The 18512-nt window shown below is 40.6% G+C and overlaps 1 protein-coding gene and 1 pseudogene across 1 annotated transcript; both read right to left on the bottom strand.

Moving 5' to 3' along the window:
* Window positions 1–7484: 7484 nt before the first annotated feature.
* LOC125384151 lies at window positions 7485–10921 on the bottom strand (annotated as a pseudogene).
* Window positions 10922–15527: 4606 nt separating this feature from the next.
* LOC125384176 lies at window positions 15528–16860 on the bottom strand. Its single transcript, XM_048402708.1, has 2 exons — window positions 16719–16860; window positions 15528–15873 (listed from the first exon to the last, which is right to left on the bottom strand). The coding sequence occupies exons 1-2, from the start codon at window positions 16783–16785 to the stop codon at window positions 15542–15544; spliced, it is 399 nt and encodes a 132-aa protein (XP_048258665.1). The 5' UTR covers window positions 16786–16860; the 3' UTR covers window positions 15528–15541.
* Window positions 16861–18512: the final 1652 nt, after the last annotated feature.

The raw sequence follows: 18512 nt of genomic DNA, 5'->3' as shown, positions 1-18512 counted from the left end.
TACGAAGTGTGTTTAATGTCCTATTGTCAGCATTACTCATCGGGTGTTGGGGATATTGTGACAGGACTCTCGATCAAGAAAACTTTACAAATGTGGTGTTCCATGACCTTGCTTCGACATTTATGTATGCACTTACGTGTGGAAAACCTGTGCGTCGGGGCCCGGGAAACTTTGTATCGGGCAGCTATTTATTGTGATAATGGTTCTAAACGCGCACATTAACTACTTGCCGCAGATATGGAACAGCCTCGGAATATTAAACTGTTGAATTTCGTAGTAATTACATTGATGCAAAGTTAAAAGCGTTTTGCAAATGAATACTGGTATACGTGTACAGAAAATTAATATGTTTGTTATATACACCTAAGGATAAAGGTTCTTTATCTTTGTTGGGATATTTAGATTCGTTACAGAGTGTTTTCGGATAATTTAGAGACAAATATAGTGCACACACTTTGTATTGATACAAGTATGTGAACTGTTTTTAGCTTGTGCCCCCAGGACTTATTCAGAAGACTAAAACATCGTAAAAGGTCACTAGTTTATTGAAGTGTAAGAAACATGGTAGTAAACGTAAAACGTTGTTGTTTGTTAGATAAAGACTTTATTGTGTGATATCTGTTCCACTTTTAGGATGTGGTTTAGAAAATGTAAACCATCAAGATTGTTGAACATTGTCAGATACCCTTAGAAATATCATATAAAAACGCTACATGCAAACGCTACAGAAAATTGAGCGTTTACAGTTAGCCGACTATCATCTTCTCACAAACCGAGACCTGGACACGGGATATAACGGGCAACCTGGTGTTGTAGGTTTGTAATCGACAAAAAAACCATTTGTGATATTTATTACATTCTTACATGCCACATAGCGTTACCAGTAACACGCGAAGATGGAATTAATACATTCAGTCAGAAGGAGTCGTAACGACGTCTTGGTCTGTCTGGTATCCGTTGAACACTTGGAGAACAATACCTCTGTGGGCTGCAGACGTTATTGGAACGTTGATGTCTAAGTGGAATGACCACCAGATGTTTTGGTATCAGCTGTGTGTAAGAGTCTGTTATACACGAACCTGTGGGACGGACACAACGCGAGGGAAGTCATCCTTTATCGTTATCTCCTGATTAATGGAGGTTTGAAGGGAAGCGACATCGAAGAATGAGAAGCCGTTTATAGTAACAAAGGATGAACAATAAAGAGCTGCAGCCAAACTGATATGAGTTTTTGTTATTGATTAATGCATACACGACTTTAAAGGATGAAGCTATAGGTCAACATTATACACAGTAAAAAACTACATAGTGTCCCTTCAGAGAAGTAAACGAACTTGGTCAATAAAAATGTATAACTTGAGATAAATTATCACTTGACATGATGATTTACCATTGAAATGGTATTTTCTGTTCTGCTAGGCATCGTTTTATATATGCAGAAATTTAAGACTACCGCGAGTACGGAAATAGCAATCAGCTGTTTACGCATATTTTCTTGAAATCAATCGGTTAAAAATACCCAATAATATAACTTCAAGATTTTTTGTGCAATGATCGGGTGGATTTTATCTGAAACTATTATTTCATTAGAAATATCGAGGTATTACTATATATATTTAAAATAATAATAAGTAACTGAGTGCTCTTGCCGGATATATCTTAGGTATGGAACAATTTCATCAATCACCTTAGAGGACTCCCGCCTTCATGCAACAACAAATGAATATTGTTAATATATACTGATCCGCAAAAGAAACGTTAACCCAAGTAACATTGCATGAAAAGTTGTCATTTAAATATCTGGGTAAATTTTGTCATGAAAACTCGAAAGGGTGCACGGGAATCACGCACGCATGAATACGGTGTTAGCGTTGGGCGTCTCAACGTGCGTGATTCCCGTGCACCCTTTCGAGTTGAGTTGATTGGTTCAACTGTGTCATATGGCCCTGTGACGCAGGGGTAGCATTATGCAGATGGCTGTTTCAATGAATGCTCGTTCCACCCGTGACGAACAGGTCTGGTTGTTGATGAAATATAGTGATAGCTAAATAGATAGATTTTGTATTCATGCACCGATTCTCTTTAAATGTAATATCCAGTTATGTATGACTGTTTAATAATCTCATACCAACTTTGACTGGAGTAGGTCTGATAGTTTTTCAGATATTGTAGTAAACGTCGGTACCTTAAATTACCTTTCAGACTATAGTGTTGTGAACCACTTTAAGAACATTTGACACTTTGATTTCAACCTTGATGATCAGTTTTCCCAAGTTTTATCTTTTTAATATGTTTACAGTGTTTGGACAAATAAGGTTTCTCATATATCTATCTATGGTGGCGTTTCTTTTGTGGTTCAGTACTTTTATCTGGTGAGCTTAGTTAAAGCATTAAAGGTGAATGTACATTACTATACAGAGCATTACACATTGCAGCAAAAAGCTAATTTATAAATTTTCATGCAACAGTAATACATTAACGGCAGATTTCTTCAAACAAAAGTAGACATTATATATGATATAAATTTTGTAAGTTTTCCGAGGTACGACATTGTACAGTTTGATAGTTGACTTAATAGTACTTCAAGTTTTTAACAATAACAATGAGAAATCAATCCACGTATAAAAGGGCTACTCCTTTGAACAGAGTATGTTGTTTTTACATGGGCACTTCACGCCCATATATGGATGTATTCCGTCTGCTTTAGTATATAAACACCATTCCTCTAATCCTACGCTGTCATGTGCATAGTACACGACATGTAATACACTTTCACCACATCAGACCTTGTTATATTACCTGATCTTATTACCCCAGACACCAGAAATGCCAAATGCGAACCACTGATTGCTGCATATCCCTAACACCCTTGAGGCAGGAGTGAACGTTATTAAGTTATTTTGCATAGTCTATGTCAGGTGATCTACCACTAATTATACCGAAATAAAGTCATTAACTGAGCATTAAAGAATAACGACCAATTCACAGGTGCGGGGTTATACAATTAAACGTGGAAGACAAGAAGGGAGTAGTATTGTATGCAATTTGCCTGAAAAATAGGTACGTTGTTGTTTTGAGTACATGAACTGAACTTCATTGTTGGAAAAATAATACGTACACGTATTGACTGTATGCTAGCTGAATTATATAACTGTTCATACACATTTACACGCGTCAGTGAAAGGTTATAATAAGCATCATCCAATCAAATGCGAGGATTCAAGGTGATTTCACTTTCGATGTCAATGAGGTCCTCCAATTGCCCAATCGCTGGTCCGAAGCCCAGTTTGTTGGGTTGCTGGCGCTCATTGGCATCTGGTGATTATGCAGGCTAGACGACAGAGAGTTGGAGTGTTGTTTCCTTTTAAGGTGAAGTCGTCAGTCATCGAGTAAACTGCACTTGAAGCTTCAATAGCCGTACGTCCTGTCAGTCGAGGAGGCTGAACAATACCAACGTTGACGCTTACGAAATATGATAACGCAGAGCTATCAACCTGCTTCGTTTTGAAGCAGGTAAACTGTAGCAATTTGACACTCAGGTCAGGTCAGGTCAGGGATGAGTGACTCTGTTGGTTGGATAAAATAGCAATGTTGATTAATCCATTCTACTGTTAACAGGGTTGCACATAATTAAAACAAGAAGGCATTTATATTTTAGTCCATCATTTATTTATCTATACACAGACACTTCATTATGTCTGTGGATACAGTATACGACAGGACACATGTGTCCCTGGATCTCTGCATGAAGGATGTATATCTGTCCAAACAAACGTGGTGACGGATGAAATGTTCCATCGGCATATATGATGTCTGCATCTCCGAAGTGTTCCAGGTTTGATCTTGTGACGAAAGTAAGGATTCACTTGTCAGTTCCATGGTTGTTCAACTTGCAAAACTCCACACTCCACTCCAAATCTTAGCTATGTTCCTCCGTACTCCAACTATAAGTCTCCACGCATTCAGTTCTTAACTGAAAACAGTGTAATTAATATACTGAACAACAAAAGTTCCTTTGACATTGAATAAGATTTAATGCAAAGTTATGTTTTTTACCAAATCTGAAACAATTTCGGTTTGCAACAGATGAAAGACTCCTGTTAGTGTTCAAATGGTTTAATTTGCCATACTGACTTCAGAAAATGCGTGATTTCATAACAAACATGAACATGCCTAAATGTCAATTTACAAATCAATAGCGTGTGTGTCCACCTCTGGTTGCGATGCAAGCAACACATCTTCGTCTCATCTAATGGACCAGGCGTCGCTCAAAGTCCTGTGGGATATCTGTCCAGATCTGCTGGAGCATGTTTCGAAGTTCCTGGAGTGTCTGTGGAACACGTTGTTGACGTCGAAGGCGCCGATCCATCTCATCCCACATGTGCTCGATTGGTGCGAGATCAGGGAAGCGAGCCGGCGAGGGGATGACATTCACGTTGTTTTGTTGAAGAGAATCCTGAACAAGTCGAGCAATATGAGGCAGGGCGTTGTCATGTTGAAAGGTAATGCCTGGGCCATGACGACGCAAAAACGGTAGATCAACAGGGCCGATGATCTCGTCCCGGTAGCGCTGTCCATTGAGATTTCCCCCTACCACTATCAAACGGGTCCTCTGTCTTGCTGTAATCCCAACCCATACCATAAAGCTGCCGCCCCCGAACCGACCTTCTTCCATCACATTATGATTGACGTAACGTTCACCTCGACGTCGGTACACTCGAATCCGTCCATCGCTGTGGCTGAGGTGAAAACGAGACTCGTCAGTGAATAGAACCTGTCCCCACTGCATGGCCGTCTAGCGTAGACGCTTTCTGCACCACTGTAGATGTGCTTGACGGTGGTTTCCTGTCAAAATGGGACGTCTGGCGGGTCTTCTGGCGATAATCCCTGCACATCTGAGGCGACGACGTACGGTTCGTGAAGATATTCGTCGAAGGCCAGGGATGCTTCTTGCAGTCACTGTTGCTGGCTGGAATCGATTTCGTAGGTGTGTTGTTCGAATCCAGTTGTCTTGTCGATTATTGGTTACGCGTGGCCTGCCACTCCGAGGATGGTCTTTGACTGCGTTCGTCTGTTGCCAACGTTGCCATAAACACCAAATGGTGTTTTTGTGGAAGTTAAATTGTCTTGCAACATCACGTTGACTCGATCCTGCTTCAAGCATACCAACGCCTCGCAGACGCTCATTTTCGGACAGGCGTGGCATTTCGTAATGTTGAATAATTGCGTAATTTTGTTGTTTTTCTGAGTGGTTGTTGTCAGCACGATGCTAAACAATGCATATGGAATCCCGTTAACGCACATTTGTTATACCCATTCTTGGCTAGTGAAATGCATGGGGTTTGCATAAAAGTCAACCTTTGCATGGAATGTTTGCTTTTCCGTAGCAGTTGCGTTTTTGTGACTTGATTCCATACATGTACTACAATATTGAAAACCAAACTTTACTTGTTTGAAAAATACACTAAAATATTGGTGTCACAGGAAGTTTTGTTGTTGAGTATATAAATCATTGCTTGAAATAGGTATCAATATGTTCATGATAAACCTGTTCTAAGTATATACACAATCTGTCATTTAACTTGTATGAATGTACGTATGGTTTGTTTTCGATATGTTTAACCTGGTCAATATGCAGGCTCGTAAATCTTGTTTCGTGACTGTTTTCTGTATGATGTAAGACTGAAATTTTTTATTCATCCTGTATTGTATGTAATATTATAGAACTTCATAGTGGTGACTACAATTATGTATAATATGTTACCTAGTTGACATGGAATATATCTGATCAGTGTATTACTCTTTATATAGGATTCTTGCACGCGTTTGCTCTCCGGCTGCTTGGTTCGTCGATACGCTCCAGTGTCACCCACAGGGTAGCTTTCTTTGTACAGTGTCTTTATAGTCTGTTTCTCTCCATAGTCATTATTATTCCAATGTGTTATTATTGTAGTCTTTATGTCAACAGTCATTTTGTTCATCACGTGTAAACATTTGATCATAGAAAGCGACTAGTGTAATGCTGTATTATTGTGTTAGATCATTGACGGGCACTTAATGAACATGGTTCATTAAGATTACATGTTCACCAGGAGATATTTTATGTTATATATATTGTGTAATTATTGTCATTGCAGGGTGCCTCTTCCACTACTATGGAATAAACGTATATAAACTGACAACACGTAGCCTGTGGTTAATGAGCATTCAACCACTATCTCATGGCTGCAACACGGATTACACTGAGCGATGGAGAAACCCCACTCATATTTAGTTAGACAACCCAGGTATAGTGAACTCAAAAAAAAATTCCGACCAAGGTTGTAATCAACGCAGATGAAGCGTTGAAATTGCAAACAATCCCAGGTGGAACGATACCGAGGAAAAGACATTAGAAATGGTCATTACATACAAGGGGTCGATTAGACAGTGAAACCTCCATTAGAAATAGAGTTTTGATACAGAAAACTCTGGAAGTACAATTGAGACCATGAACATTTGGACCGGAAACTGGTTGATATGACAGTAGAAACGTAGGACACAGAGTACTTATTAGATAGTGGGAATCTGGACAAGAAACAGGGGATTGTATTAGATATACAGATTTTCGAACATATGCTCTGTTTTGTGCATTTGTTCTCTTTCATTCAGCCTTGTGCCTCTAACATGCAAAGTGCAATACTATGTTCCAAGTGAAATTGTATCTCTTGCTGGTAGACCAATGTCAATGCTGCTCATAGATAAGTTTATTTATATTTTTATGTAGACTGAGAACTGGTCTGTTAGAACTGGATTTATCTGTACGTTTTAATACCTATATAAATAATGTGAGTAGAAAATTGATAACATGGGCTATAGTTTGTACATTGTACTGGGTAGCATGCCCATATGGTCCTCTGGGGTTTTAATTGATAGATATATGCCTTCATGTTTCAAATTAATTTACCCATCTTCACGAGTAATCATTCATTGCACAGAAATTTAAAAAAACCACAGAACTCATCCTCTATGAATCTTAACTCTAAAACTTATTCACATTATAAGACTACAAATACATTTTAAGCTCTTTTAGGTATTGCTCCACACGGTGCAGTCACTTTTGTATCTTGTTTATATACTGGGTGTATGGCGGACGAGCGATTTACAATAGGCAACAAGTTAAGTGAAATCAATGTTGGTCCCAACATCCAACCATTCTAACATTCTCATGGTCAGTTTAGTAAGAGCGAGGTTGAACAAACAAAACTGATTGCCTCCCTCCCTGTGAATGCTGAGCGAGCCATCCGCAGCGTAAAAGAAAATCATATATTTGACAGCATTATTCCCCTTAATCTTGTTGGATCCATCAACCAACTTTGGACAGTAGCTGCTCTTCTTATCAACTATGAGGGTCCACTTATACAAGATAGGTTAAAATAGCACCAATTGCATTTAAAAGACAAATTCTTTATTTCATTATTATAATTTCAAAATACAGTGGATTGTGTACATAATTCAAGAAAGTTTCTCAAACAGTGTTAGCAGTTAAAATAGCACACGATTCACCATAATTAAAGACCCATGAAGATCCAGGTCTTCAGCAACCCATGCTTGCTGATAGGGAGGTCAGACTCGTTGACTTGGTGAGGCATGTCATCGTATCCCAATTGCTTAGATCGATGCTCATGATTTCAATAACTGGTTTGTCTGGTCCAGACTTGATTATTTCCAGACCGCCGTCATATAGCTGGAATATTGCTGAGTTGAGTGCGGCGTTAAACAACAAACGAACCATAATAAAAAGAGTACTGTTGCTACTGACATGACAAACATGAGGTTACTGTGTTGTACACTCCTGAATTCTGCTTTATTATATTTAATTACTTCTTTATTTTCAGGATTAATTGGAAATATCATCATGGTTAGATACAAGTATCTACAATAGGTCAGTATCCTTATGTCATAGGGTTATGTTATTTTCAGATGAAATTGTGAGTTGTCATCCCTTCACAATGTCACCAAATACAATGAAGCAACGTTTGTTCGCAATTCTTTGTTGATCAATACTATCAAGGCAAAATCAGATTAGATCATCTGTCTTGGAACCTTATTGTTTTGAATACACACACCTGTACACAAATGCTGTGTTTCAAAGAAAATATTTTCTGCAAAAAGTAAATAAATAGTGGAAGCCCTCCCTCTACATTTTTATGAAAATACTTGGATAATAATCTGGTCATTATATATATTATCATTGTGGCCTAATGATCATGATGAAAATAAACTTCATGTTGATTGAACTAATCTTGTTTTTTTATGTTTCAGTTTTATGGTTATTCTAGTATTGCTATGGGAAATTGTAAAATAGCTGCAGGGGAAAGATAATTAACTTTCCCTTGTTAATTTTGTATAAATTAATTAAGGTACTACTAAAAAAAAGAATGCATCTAAATAAGCTTGAAGTTTAAACCATTTTTAAGAATTAAATATTACTCTTTCCAAATGGGTTTCCAACTGAGACCAAAAAAACGTCACACCATGTTAAAACTGAAACAGCAAGTGGCATTTGAACCTGAAAATAATGGTTATGATTTTCCTTAAGGGACAACACACCATCCTTCCTCTGCAGGTAGGCTACATTATTTAAATCTGGAGCTACAACACTTTTGATCTCTAACAGACCAAAAGGAGGGTCAGCACTTAGGTCGTAAACTTTCCCATCAAGGGATGCGGCAAGCCAGTAGCAATGGGGATTCACTATAACACCACATGGGTAGATATTTATTTCCTTATTCTTGAGAATACTATATGTTTGGGCAGTACAGGCTCATTGTCAAGTCCAAACTGAAGATTGGCACCGCGTCTAGGCCTGGTAGTCTTCAGGTGCTCAGCAAACGATTCTCGATCTGCAATGGTTATTTAAAAAAAAAGAATTATCTCACAGAGAATGTGAAATCAACTTTATACTATTGTACAGTTTAACTTCAAATTCTATTGTAGACATTTTCTGTAACTCATTTGAAATGAAACTATGGCAGAGAACAATTTGGTCAACAATTGTTTTCTCAATAAAACACAATTTATGTGGTACAAATTCACTTTACAAAACTGAACTCACCATGCTTATTGACTGATTTCTCCTGCATGTGAAGCGGTGACTCTTTTTCTCCTCAGTGCATGCCACTTTGGTTCATTGGACTGCTCTGTTGACTCGTCCTGTGTCACACCCAAAGCAGATAGAGATACAGACTGCCTCTCCAACAGCACCTTATCATAAGTTGGTATCATGTGGTCAGATAAGGGTAAATCAAAATCAGGAAAAGGAATAGGGTTAAATATGTTCATAACAAAATCACTGGGAAGTTTCTGTTGATAACTCAAAGGACTGCCTTTGGAAAAGGCACAAAGATATGTCGCTACTGTAGGTAGATGACAAGGAAACTCAGGAAGAACTGTCGAGAGATAGCAACGATGATGCATGCTCTGCAAGGTCCGGCAAAGTTGTTCGCAATGGGTTGTAGAGGGTAGATGTCAATGGCCTTGGCTCTTCTGTCCTAGTCTGTCCTCTCACCTGCAGGGAATGTACCATCTGGCCTCTTACCTTGTCGCCTCGTTTGCCAAGTCTGGGATAGTTATGTCTTTGCTGCATCTACTGGAACTGACTCTCTTCCTAAAATCTTGTAGTTAGCCAGTTGATACAGCAGGCCCACGACTGACCACAGGATCCACTCTGTCCAATAGTACAGGAACAGTATGCCTTGAGAACTTTCCCACTGTTGGCATCATCAGCAAGGAATACTTGAACAAATATTGAAATAGTTTGTTTTAAATTAAAGTAAATACATGATTTGCAGAGAAAAACTTAATGTTGCACAGTGTTACACTTTATTTTTAAGGATACCTAATATCATTCACAGAAGAAAAAAACATACCATAAACATTAGATTATGTGTACATGATACAGTGCCTAGTTCAATGTGTGGTGATAATTCATGAGAGTATTAATATATTAGTTAGGGGATACTAATATAGAGCATTCCCAATTATCGATCATGAATATGATGATTCAGCACACACCTGGTTTGCCAAATAGATAAACACATCTATATGTACATTTCATATATTTAAAAAGAAATATATGGCACTATATTTACAACACATAACACAGTCGATGGACTTAATCTAGATCTACATAATCTGGACTGATAACATAAGTGCTATTGTTTCTCTCTTATTGGGATAGCTTTTTTTTATCTTTGTGTCTGAGATTGTCACGCTTGCATGAACTTTTTACGGGCGGTGAATTGACAAGTTGTCTACAATACGATGCATCTTCCTCCTTCCTAAAGCTTCCCTTTCTTTGGCCTATTACTCATTACCAGCTGATTGTGTTCCAAGTTACTTGTAACCGAGATTTATCACTGCCACTGTGATACACGAGATACATTTTGGATGACATCGGTAAACTTTGAACGAAATGATCAGCAGATGACCGGTTAAAATGAATTGAATGCACAAATAGCTCAGATGCATCACTCTGATTTCGTCGTGTTAACAGTGAACCCAGAGTCGCATATGAAAGAATCTTTTCATAAAAATTCGATGTTCCTATACGTAAAATATAATTTTAATGTTATTCAATCGAATCTAGTGAGTCAGAAATAATTTTATAGCTATTTCGATCTGTTTTAAAGTGAAATATAAATAGCTGTCGAATATTGCCTAACTCATCCCGTGTCATTCGCGATTTAACAGGTTGATTTCAGAGTAATGCTCACTGCAAATGGTAGCTCTCACATAGCTCTCACTGTAGTACACAAAACCTACCTCGAGATGTCTTTTTCCCGAATTGATAGTTTTTTTCGGCGTATTTCTCCACGAAGGAAAACGTCAGCTTAAGAAGATGCCGTAAATCGTTCATGTCCGATTGCGAGCGCGCCATATTTTGAACTACTAACTTCCGCGTTCCAGCCGGGTCGGCTTGTTTTCGAAACCCTCATGAATATTCATTAAGTAATATTTAGAATCCCGTATCACCAATTGGTAGACTGTTGGACACCCATGTATCATCACCTGGCAAACTGTTGGTCACCCATGCATCATTAACTGGTAAACTGTTGGACAGCTATGTTGCACCAGTTGACAACTTGTTGGACAGGTTTGTATCGCCAGAGGGTAAGGTTAGGCAACTTGTACAACCCATCAATGTATGTGATCAGGTGTTTGAGTTTTGCACACATTGTGGACATCAATACATTTAATACATAATATACTGAGTCAAATTAAAAACTTCACATTTTTAAAAGTAATCCCATATATGATATACAACGGACAAATGTATCAGAGAAGGTAATTTTTAATCATTAGGATTTTAAGGATTTTAATTAACGGTGGTAACTATAATTTGTTCCAAGCACCTACGGTATTCGGTAATAACATCAACAGTTTAAATCATAAGTCCCAAGCACGAGAATCTGATGGCACACAAGTTCAGTAGCGTGTATGGCCACCATGTGCGTTGACAACTGCCACACAACGCCTCCGCATGGACCTTGTGATGCTTGTGAACACATGATTGGGAAGACGACGCCATTTTTACTGCAAAATGGTGCCAAGATCTTGCAAATTCTGTGGTTGGTTCTGGAGAGTGCGCAGACTTCTGCCAAAAGCATCCCAGACGTGTTCGATGGGATTGAGGTCCGGAGACCTTGACGGCCAGTCCATTACGTTGACTCGAGCATTCTGAAGGAAATTCCCTGTCCAAATTGCTGTGTGGGGTCTGGCATTGTCGTGTTTGAAGATCAAACCGGGTCCATGTGCTGCCATAAAAGGCAGAAGTTCTGGTGCCAGTACCTGGTCGCGGTAAGCAGCAGCGTTGAGGTTGCCATGGATGACAAGAAGCCTGGAACGTGCATTGCCACAGAAAGCACCCCACACCATGACACTTCCGCCTCGAAATCTGTCAACTTCCTGTACACAACACTGGGCGTAACGTTCATGACGGCGCCTCCACACCCTCGCCCTACCATCAGCAAATCGAAGATTAAATCGGGATTCATCACTGAAGACGACTTGATTCCAATTCCGCTGAGTCCATCGTAAGTGTCGCTGTGCCCACAATTGACGTTGACGTCTGTGTAATTGAGTCAGAATCGGCCCGCAGTATTGCCGTCGTGCTTGAAGGTGAGCAGTTCTCAGACGGTTTCGAACAGTTTGCGAACTCAGTCTACCCCTCAACAGTTCATTTCTGGTTGATGAAAATCGGTTACGGAGGTGACGTAAGACAATCTGACGATCCTCTGCATGTGACGTCACACATGGTCGACCTGGCCGAGGGCGATCAGCGGTGGTACCCGTTTGCTGTAGACGCGTCTGTAAATCATAAACGACTACAACCCATCGTCCTTGCGACTTCAGCTACGGACGTTCCCGTCTGCAACATGCCGATGCCACGTTCACGTTGCACATTTGAAAGGCGTGGCATGACAAATGGCCGTAAAGACTTTCGTTTTCTTCTGGGTTTTTTTTTTGTTAATGACTGCTAACAAGTATGGCTGAAAACACGTGCGGTATTATGGCCACGTGACCAGTTGCACGTGAAAAACACTTTTGCCACTATAGTGCTGTGCACATGATTTTGATCGATTCACCTTCACAAAAACGGGTGTTATCTGAAGACAATACATGGCCATTACTGTATAAATCCACAATAAGGGCCCACAATGATAACTGGTCAAAATGTTAAAATTTTAGGATTGTGAACTTTTTAATTTGGTTCAGTATACATTGGTTTAAGGGTACAAGCGGGAGAATATAGATGGACACGCTTAATGGACGTGATATTAATGATGGTGAGCCACAAACTACTTCCGAAATTAAGCTACGATGATTAAAGATCGGCAATTACTGGCAATACGTGTAATAATTGTGTTCGTGCCTTGTACACGTCGTTTGTGATTGGCGAGTTCCCCAGTACAATACATTTGATGGGTTATTAATGTCTTTCACTTTGCTTTTCTGCTTCCCTGCTAGCTCTTGTAAAACAAGGACAACATATTGACCCAGGGAAGCGTATTATTAATCAGTAGGCTGGTGGTAACGAAGCAAAGGTTCACAATCATGCAAACACTCAGAACACATGAGTCGCGTTTGGAAAATCCTAGATTCGAAACAGCATACACGCCGGGGTTGCAGGTACTTGCAGTGTCGATTAAACAATGTACAAACGTGACGGTACTTTGTGCCTAACACCAGGTTAGCTTAACAGGAAGCTTCACTTGTTAGTGAATGTGTGATCACAAGGTGTAGACAGAATATCATTAGAGTTGGTGATTTTTACAATTGCCCAATTCTTATACTGAGTATTGGGGATACCAAAGGTAACAGTTTATTGTTAGAGGACATTGGTTGTGAATACTTAGGATATTTTTCAGATTTTTAATCCTTTCTTTCTGTGTGTTTATCTGTGTTTCTGTATGACAACTTCCAGCTGGTTACATTATAATGAACTTGACAAGTGATGATGAATTTTAACATTCATATCATTATAGTTTGTCAGATTGGAAACAAAACTGTAATATAATGTTTTTATATATTCAATGCGGGGAAAAGTCCATGTGGGGAATGTCAGCGCGGGGTATTGTCCCAGTGGGGTGTTGTCCATGTGGGGAATTTCCTATACTCTCGCGAAATATATATGGTCACTGAGTGAGTAACGACCTCTATAACCTCTGTTGACACTATCATCATGTTCAAATTCAATCTTCCATACAAGTGTGAATAGGACTTATGCATGTGTTGATAAACCGCACTAATGCAATTATGTAAATAAATATTTGCTATGGGCCAAGTACATAGCTTGAATACATTTTTGTAGATAGGAAACATTCTCATTAATTGGGGATACATTGGGCAATTATTAAAATCTTATGACAGATGAATTAGTGCATGGATACATGAGAGCTGATGCAGATATAGTGAGATGGAAGTGGTGGTATGGTGATAAGGGAAGGGTGTGTATGTGTGTAAGCATGAGTACGAATACATAACAGCAGATGTAGTTATAGTTCGACGGATGCATGGGTATAGCGGAGAATGGAGGGTGTGGTGGGAGGAGGGAGTATGTATGCAAACATGCGCATGGATCCATGAGGGCTGACGCAGACATAGATTAGATGGTAGTATGGATATGGTGGGGAAAGAAGAATACGATGATTGCGTGCGTGCAAATACATTAGGTGGTTGTGGATGCATGAATGCAGTTATCCCGCAATATGCCAAGGAGAAGCACGGGCCGCCGAGCCGTGGATGCCCGTGCCTATAATAAAAACAGAAGATGAGATTGGGTTAAATGGCCGAGGGTGTGCAGGTACTAGTGGGCTACTAAGCTGCTAATTGTGTATACCCAGATGCTACCGTTGCCATGGCCACTAGCGTGGCCAACGGCGACTCGCAGCTAGCGCTGCTGGCCTGAGACTGCTACCCTGTCCGGCCCCCACGGTAGCATATTTAAACGCTACCATTGCTTGGCAACTCCCACGCTGCCAAAAACAGCTCCCCGCTGCTGGCCTAAGTCAGACTACCTCTGCCCGGCCCCAGGTAGCCGGCCAAAGCAGATCCCACTGCCTGACCCCATTAGCAAAACCATTGTGCGACTACCGCCGCGGACCCAACTGTCAGCTACCGCTTGACAAGACGACTTCCGCCGCCGGGCCCATATACGTGGCAATTGTTTGCTCCAACGTATGTTATTTGACGATTCCCCGGCTGAAAAGTGAGTGATATTCTGTCTACACCTTGTGATCACACATTCACTAACAAGTGAAGCTTCCTGTTAAGCTAACCTTGTGTTAGGCACAAAGTACCGTCACGTTTGTACATTGTTTAATCGACACTGCAAGTACCTGCAACCCCGGCGTGTATGCTGTTTCGAATCTAGGATTTTCCAAACGCGACTCATGTGTTCTGAGTGTTTGCATGATTGTGAACCTTTGCTTCGTTACCACCAGCCTACTGATTAATAATACGCTTCCCTGGGTCAATATGTTGTCCTTGTTTTACAAGAGCTAGCAGGGAAGCAGAAAAGCAAAGTGAAAGACATTAATAACCCATCAAATGTATTGTACTGGGGAACTCGCCAATCACAAACGACGTGTACAAGGCACAAACACAATTATTACACGTATTGCCAGTAATTGCCGATCTTTAATCATCGTAATTTAATTTCGGAAGTAGTTTGTGGCTCACCATCATTAATATCACATCCATTAAGCGTGTCCATCTATATCCTCCCGCTTGTACCCTTAAACCAATGTATACTGAACCAAATTAAAAAGTTCACAATCCTAAAATTTTAACATTTTGACCAGTTATCATTGTGGGCCCTTATTGTGGATTTATACAGTAATGGCCATGTATTGTCTTCAGATAACACCCGTTTTTGTGCAGGTGAATCGATCAAAATCATGTGCACAGCACTATAGTGGCAAAAGTGTTTTTCACGTGCAACTGGTCACGTGGCCATAATAACGCACGTGTTTTCAGCCATACTTGTTAGCAGTCATTAACAACAACAAAAACCAGAAGAAAACGAAAGTCTTTCCCCGATGATCTTGGTGTCAGGAAGCTGGAGTTGTATCCGAAGGATTGATGCCACCATGTCAAGGTAGAGTTGGCTGCCCTTGACCGAGCACAGGTCGTTGGAACCCAGGTGAATGATGAGGGCTCTGGGGCTGCGCTGTGTCGCCTTGACCTGTGCATCCAGAATGGTGTCCAGCTCCTTCCACCTCATCCCCCCTCGTGCCAGCCATAGCATCCTCGGTTGGTTCGGACTGGTGCCCTTCAGGAGCAAGTACTGCCGTGCCCTGGCCATGTAGCTGGATCCCACCATCCAAACTGTAAACAATAAGATGTGTAGTAAGTACCATGAAAGACTATTTGAATTAATTGTGTAACATTGAATTTGTTGGTAAGCGTATGTAAGCATTGTAGCAATCTGATTTCCACCTGTCGTATTGTTGTATGAGGTGTTCGGGCACCCCGTTCATGGCTGCTGATGTGGCTGCCCCAATGCGGAAGGAGTGCGAAGAATAGCAAGCCGTGTCTATGTTGCTGTGTGCTAAGGCCTTTTTTAGGAGTGCCTGGAATTGGAACCTTGTAACGGGGGAATGGTCGAAATGAACGAATGCATGTTGTGGGCCGGAGGGGCGCGCCTCCAGGTAGTGCTTGATGGCGACTACCGGACATAGCGGGTTACCTGGTATCGATGACATTGTAACTGTTGTCCCCATCCTGTACTGATCAGACTTTGAGTGTGGTAAATGGATTGAAAGCTGCTGGGGGTTGCCCGAGAAGCTTTAATTCTGGATGGTGCAACCTGTTTTTGAGGGTCCAGTTTGGACCAGTTCGCTAACCCTAAAGAAGCCGAAGAAGGCTGTGCAGTAGACTGCCTTGAACAGTCTGGCTTCATATGCTGATGAGCATACGTGAGGCAGATTGTTGGTTACTACCTGCAGCAGATCTGCAGTGATCGGTTTTCTGGTGTCCAGTCGGCCCGCTGATTTGTGTAAGCCTGTTAAAATCTTGCCTACCAGGAAATGGTTTGCACAGTCGGTGAGCCCGTGGAATTTGTGGTGTGAAGACAGCGCTGCAATGTAAGTCTTGACTGTGTTAGGGGAGTGGTGAGTGACTGACAGATAAGCAATAAAGTTTATGACCTGATCCAGCGTGACTGGCCACACCTCTTGTAGCTGGTGTGTGGACCGGAGCTGGTGCAAGGCATTGATGCCTGTTTGGTAAGTGGCCCATGTATTTGTAGACAGAGATTGTTGTAGGAGTCTGCCGGCTTCCTGCCTCAGATCAGCCTAAAGATATTCTTCACACATTGTACCCATGACGGGATTCGAACCCGAGCCTTCGGCGTGGCAAGCGAACGTTATAACCACTAGGCTACCCAAACACATTAGGTGGTTGTGGATGCATGAATGCAGGTATGAGTATGGATACACGGGAGGACAGGAAGACTTGGGGCTGGGTGACTGGGCGTGCATATACTGATGTTACCTTTGTTTCACTTATAGTGTTTCCTAATGATTTATATATGTATTACGCATTTTAAAGACTTAAGTGTTTCATAGGTCATACTGGTCGGGCATTGTACATACTATACATATCGTGCGTGACGCTTAAATAAAAATCTTCTTCTTCAGAAGGTGCGCAAATAACTGTGTCCGGTTTTACCGCTGGGTTTGGTTTGGTGTAAGTGTCCAAAGATTGTGCCATAGTTGTGAAAAAGTTGTACATGGTATATTTTTGTCATTAAAGTGTTTTATGATATACGACAGTTGGAACACTGGTTGGGTTACATGCGGTTTGAAATCAGTCAGTAACATGAGAAATTATGTTAATTTAGCAACATAATCCTGCATTAATAATTGTATAGATGATAATCGTGGGACAAAATTTAATTAGCTTTTAATCGAGACTGATTGTACTCAGCGGCTTTCCTGTGCACATGTTTGACTAGTTTGAGTTGTTGACAGACGAATAACACGTGTTTTTCATTTATAAGCACATTAAATTCAAATATATACTCACACGCAAAAGAAACGCATGTGGTTTTTCAGCAAATAGGTAACAAACACGGAACCATGAATTGATACGAGTTTTAGCATGTAGTGAAGCCTGATGGTGTTATCAATATTTTGGGTTGCATTTTGGAAGCCCCGAGTAAAAACGCAACATCAAAAACGAATCGCCAAAACGCACAATTTCAATGAATATGTGTACAGGATGGGGACAACTGTCACGAACTGTAGTGGGTATAAAACTGTGGCCGATTGAACTTGGACCTACCACTCCTTGGTCAACAATGCCACGCCTAACTCAAATTCAGAGAAACCAGGCTATCGGACGTTTGGAAGCTGGAGAGTCTGTCCAAGATGTTGCCCGTCATTTCAACGTTAACAAAACCACAATTAACCGTCTCCTGCATCGAAACAATGCTACACAGACCAAAGATGACCTTAGTCGGAGCGGTCGTCCTAGGGTCACCAAACCGTGACAAGATCGGCAGATTACCCGTCAACACCAGCGACATTCGTTCCTAACTGCAAGTGAAAGTGCTCGACAGACCATAGCACAGCAAAAAAAGTGTAGGTTTCCGTCTTCCGGAAACCTTCCGGATACCTACCCATTTTGGATCCGGCCCGGATACCTTCCGGAAACCTTCCAAAAAAAAAGTCAAAATTTTGTTCAGTTAAGTGTGAAACACATAAAAAAAATAACTTGAAAATACCAAGCAATTTGAAGGTTGCTGAAGGCATCAGGAAGGTTTCCGGAAGGTTTCCGGAAGGTATCCAGATGTAAATTTTCTTCATGACTTGCTTCTGGTAAATAATGTTAGCATGTGCATTACAGGTAGCTGTTGTAATATTCTGGGTTACTTTAATGGTAAATATCCTCCTAAAACATTTTTGGAGAAGACAATTGTTCAATTTCATCTATTGTCCTTTTCGGATGTTAATGGTATTTAA

Source organism: Haliotis rufescens, unplaced genomic scaffold (assembly GCF_023055435.1).
Source record: "Haliotis rufescens isolate VD_foot unplaced genomic scaffold, xgHalRufe1.0.p SCAF_28, whole genome shotgun sequence".
Lineage (NCBI taxonomy): Eukaryota > Metazoa > Mollusca > Gastropoda > Lepetellida > Haliotidae > Haliotis > Haliotis rufescens.
The sequence above is the reverse complement of the archived record's forward strand: the minus strand, read 5'-3'. Positions and strand labels throughout refer to the sequence as shown.

Excerpts from the sequence above, each read along its gene's own strand:
- LOC125384176 (XM_048402708.1), bottom strand. The coding sequence starts at position 16,785 with ATGGGCCACTTACCAAACAGGCATCAATGCCTTGCACCAGCTCCGGTC. Across the intron at positions 15,874-16,718 it reads CCACACACCAGCTACAAGAG|TTTGGATGGTGGGATCCAGC; the intron begins GTGTGGCCAGTC and ends TATTGTTTACAG.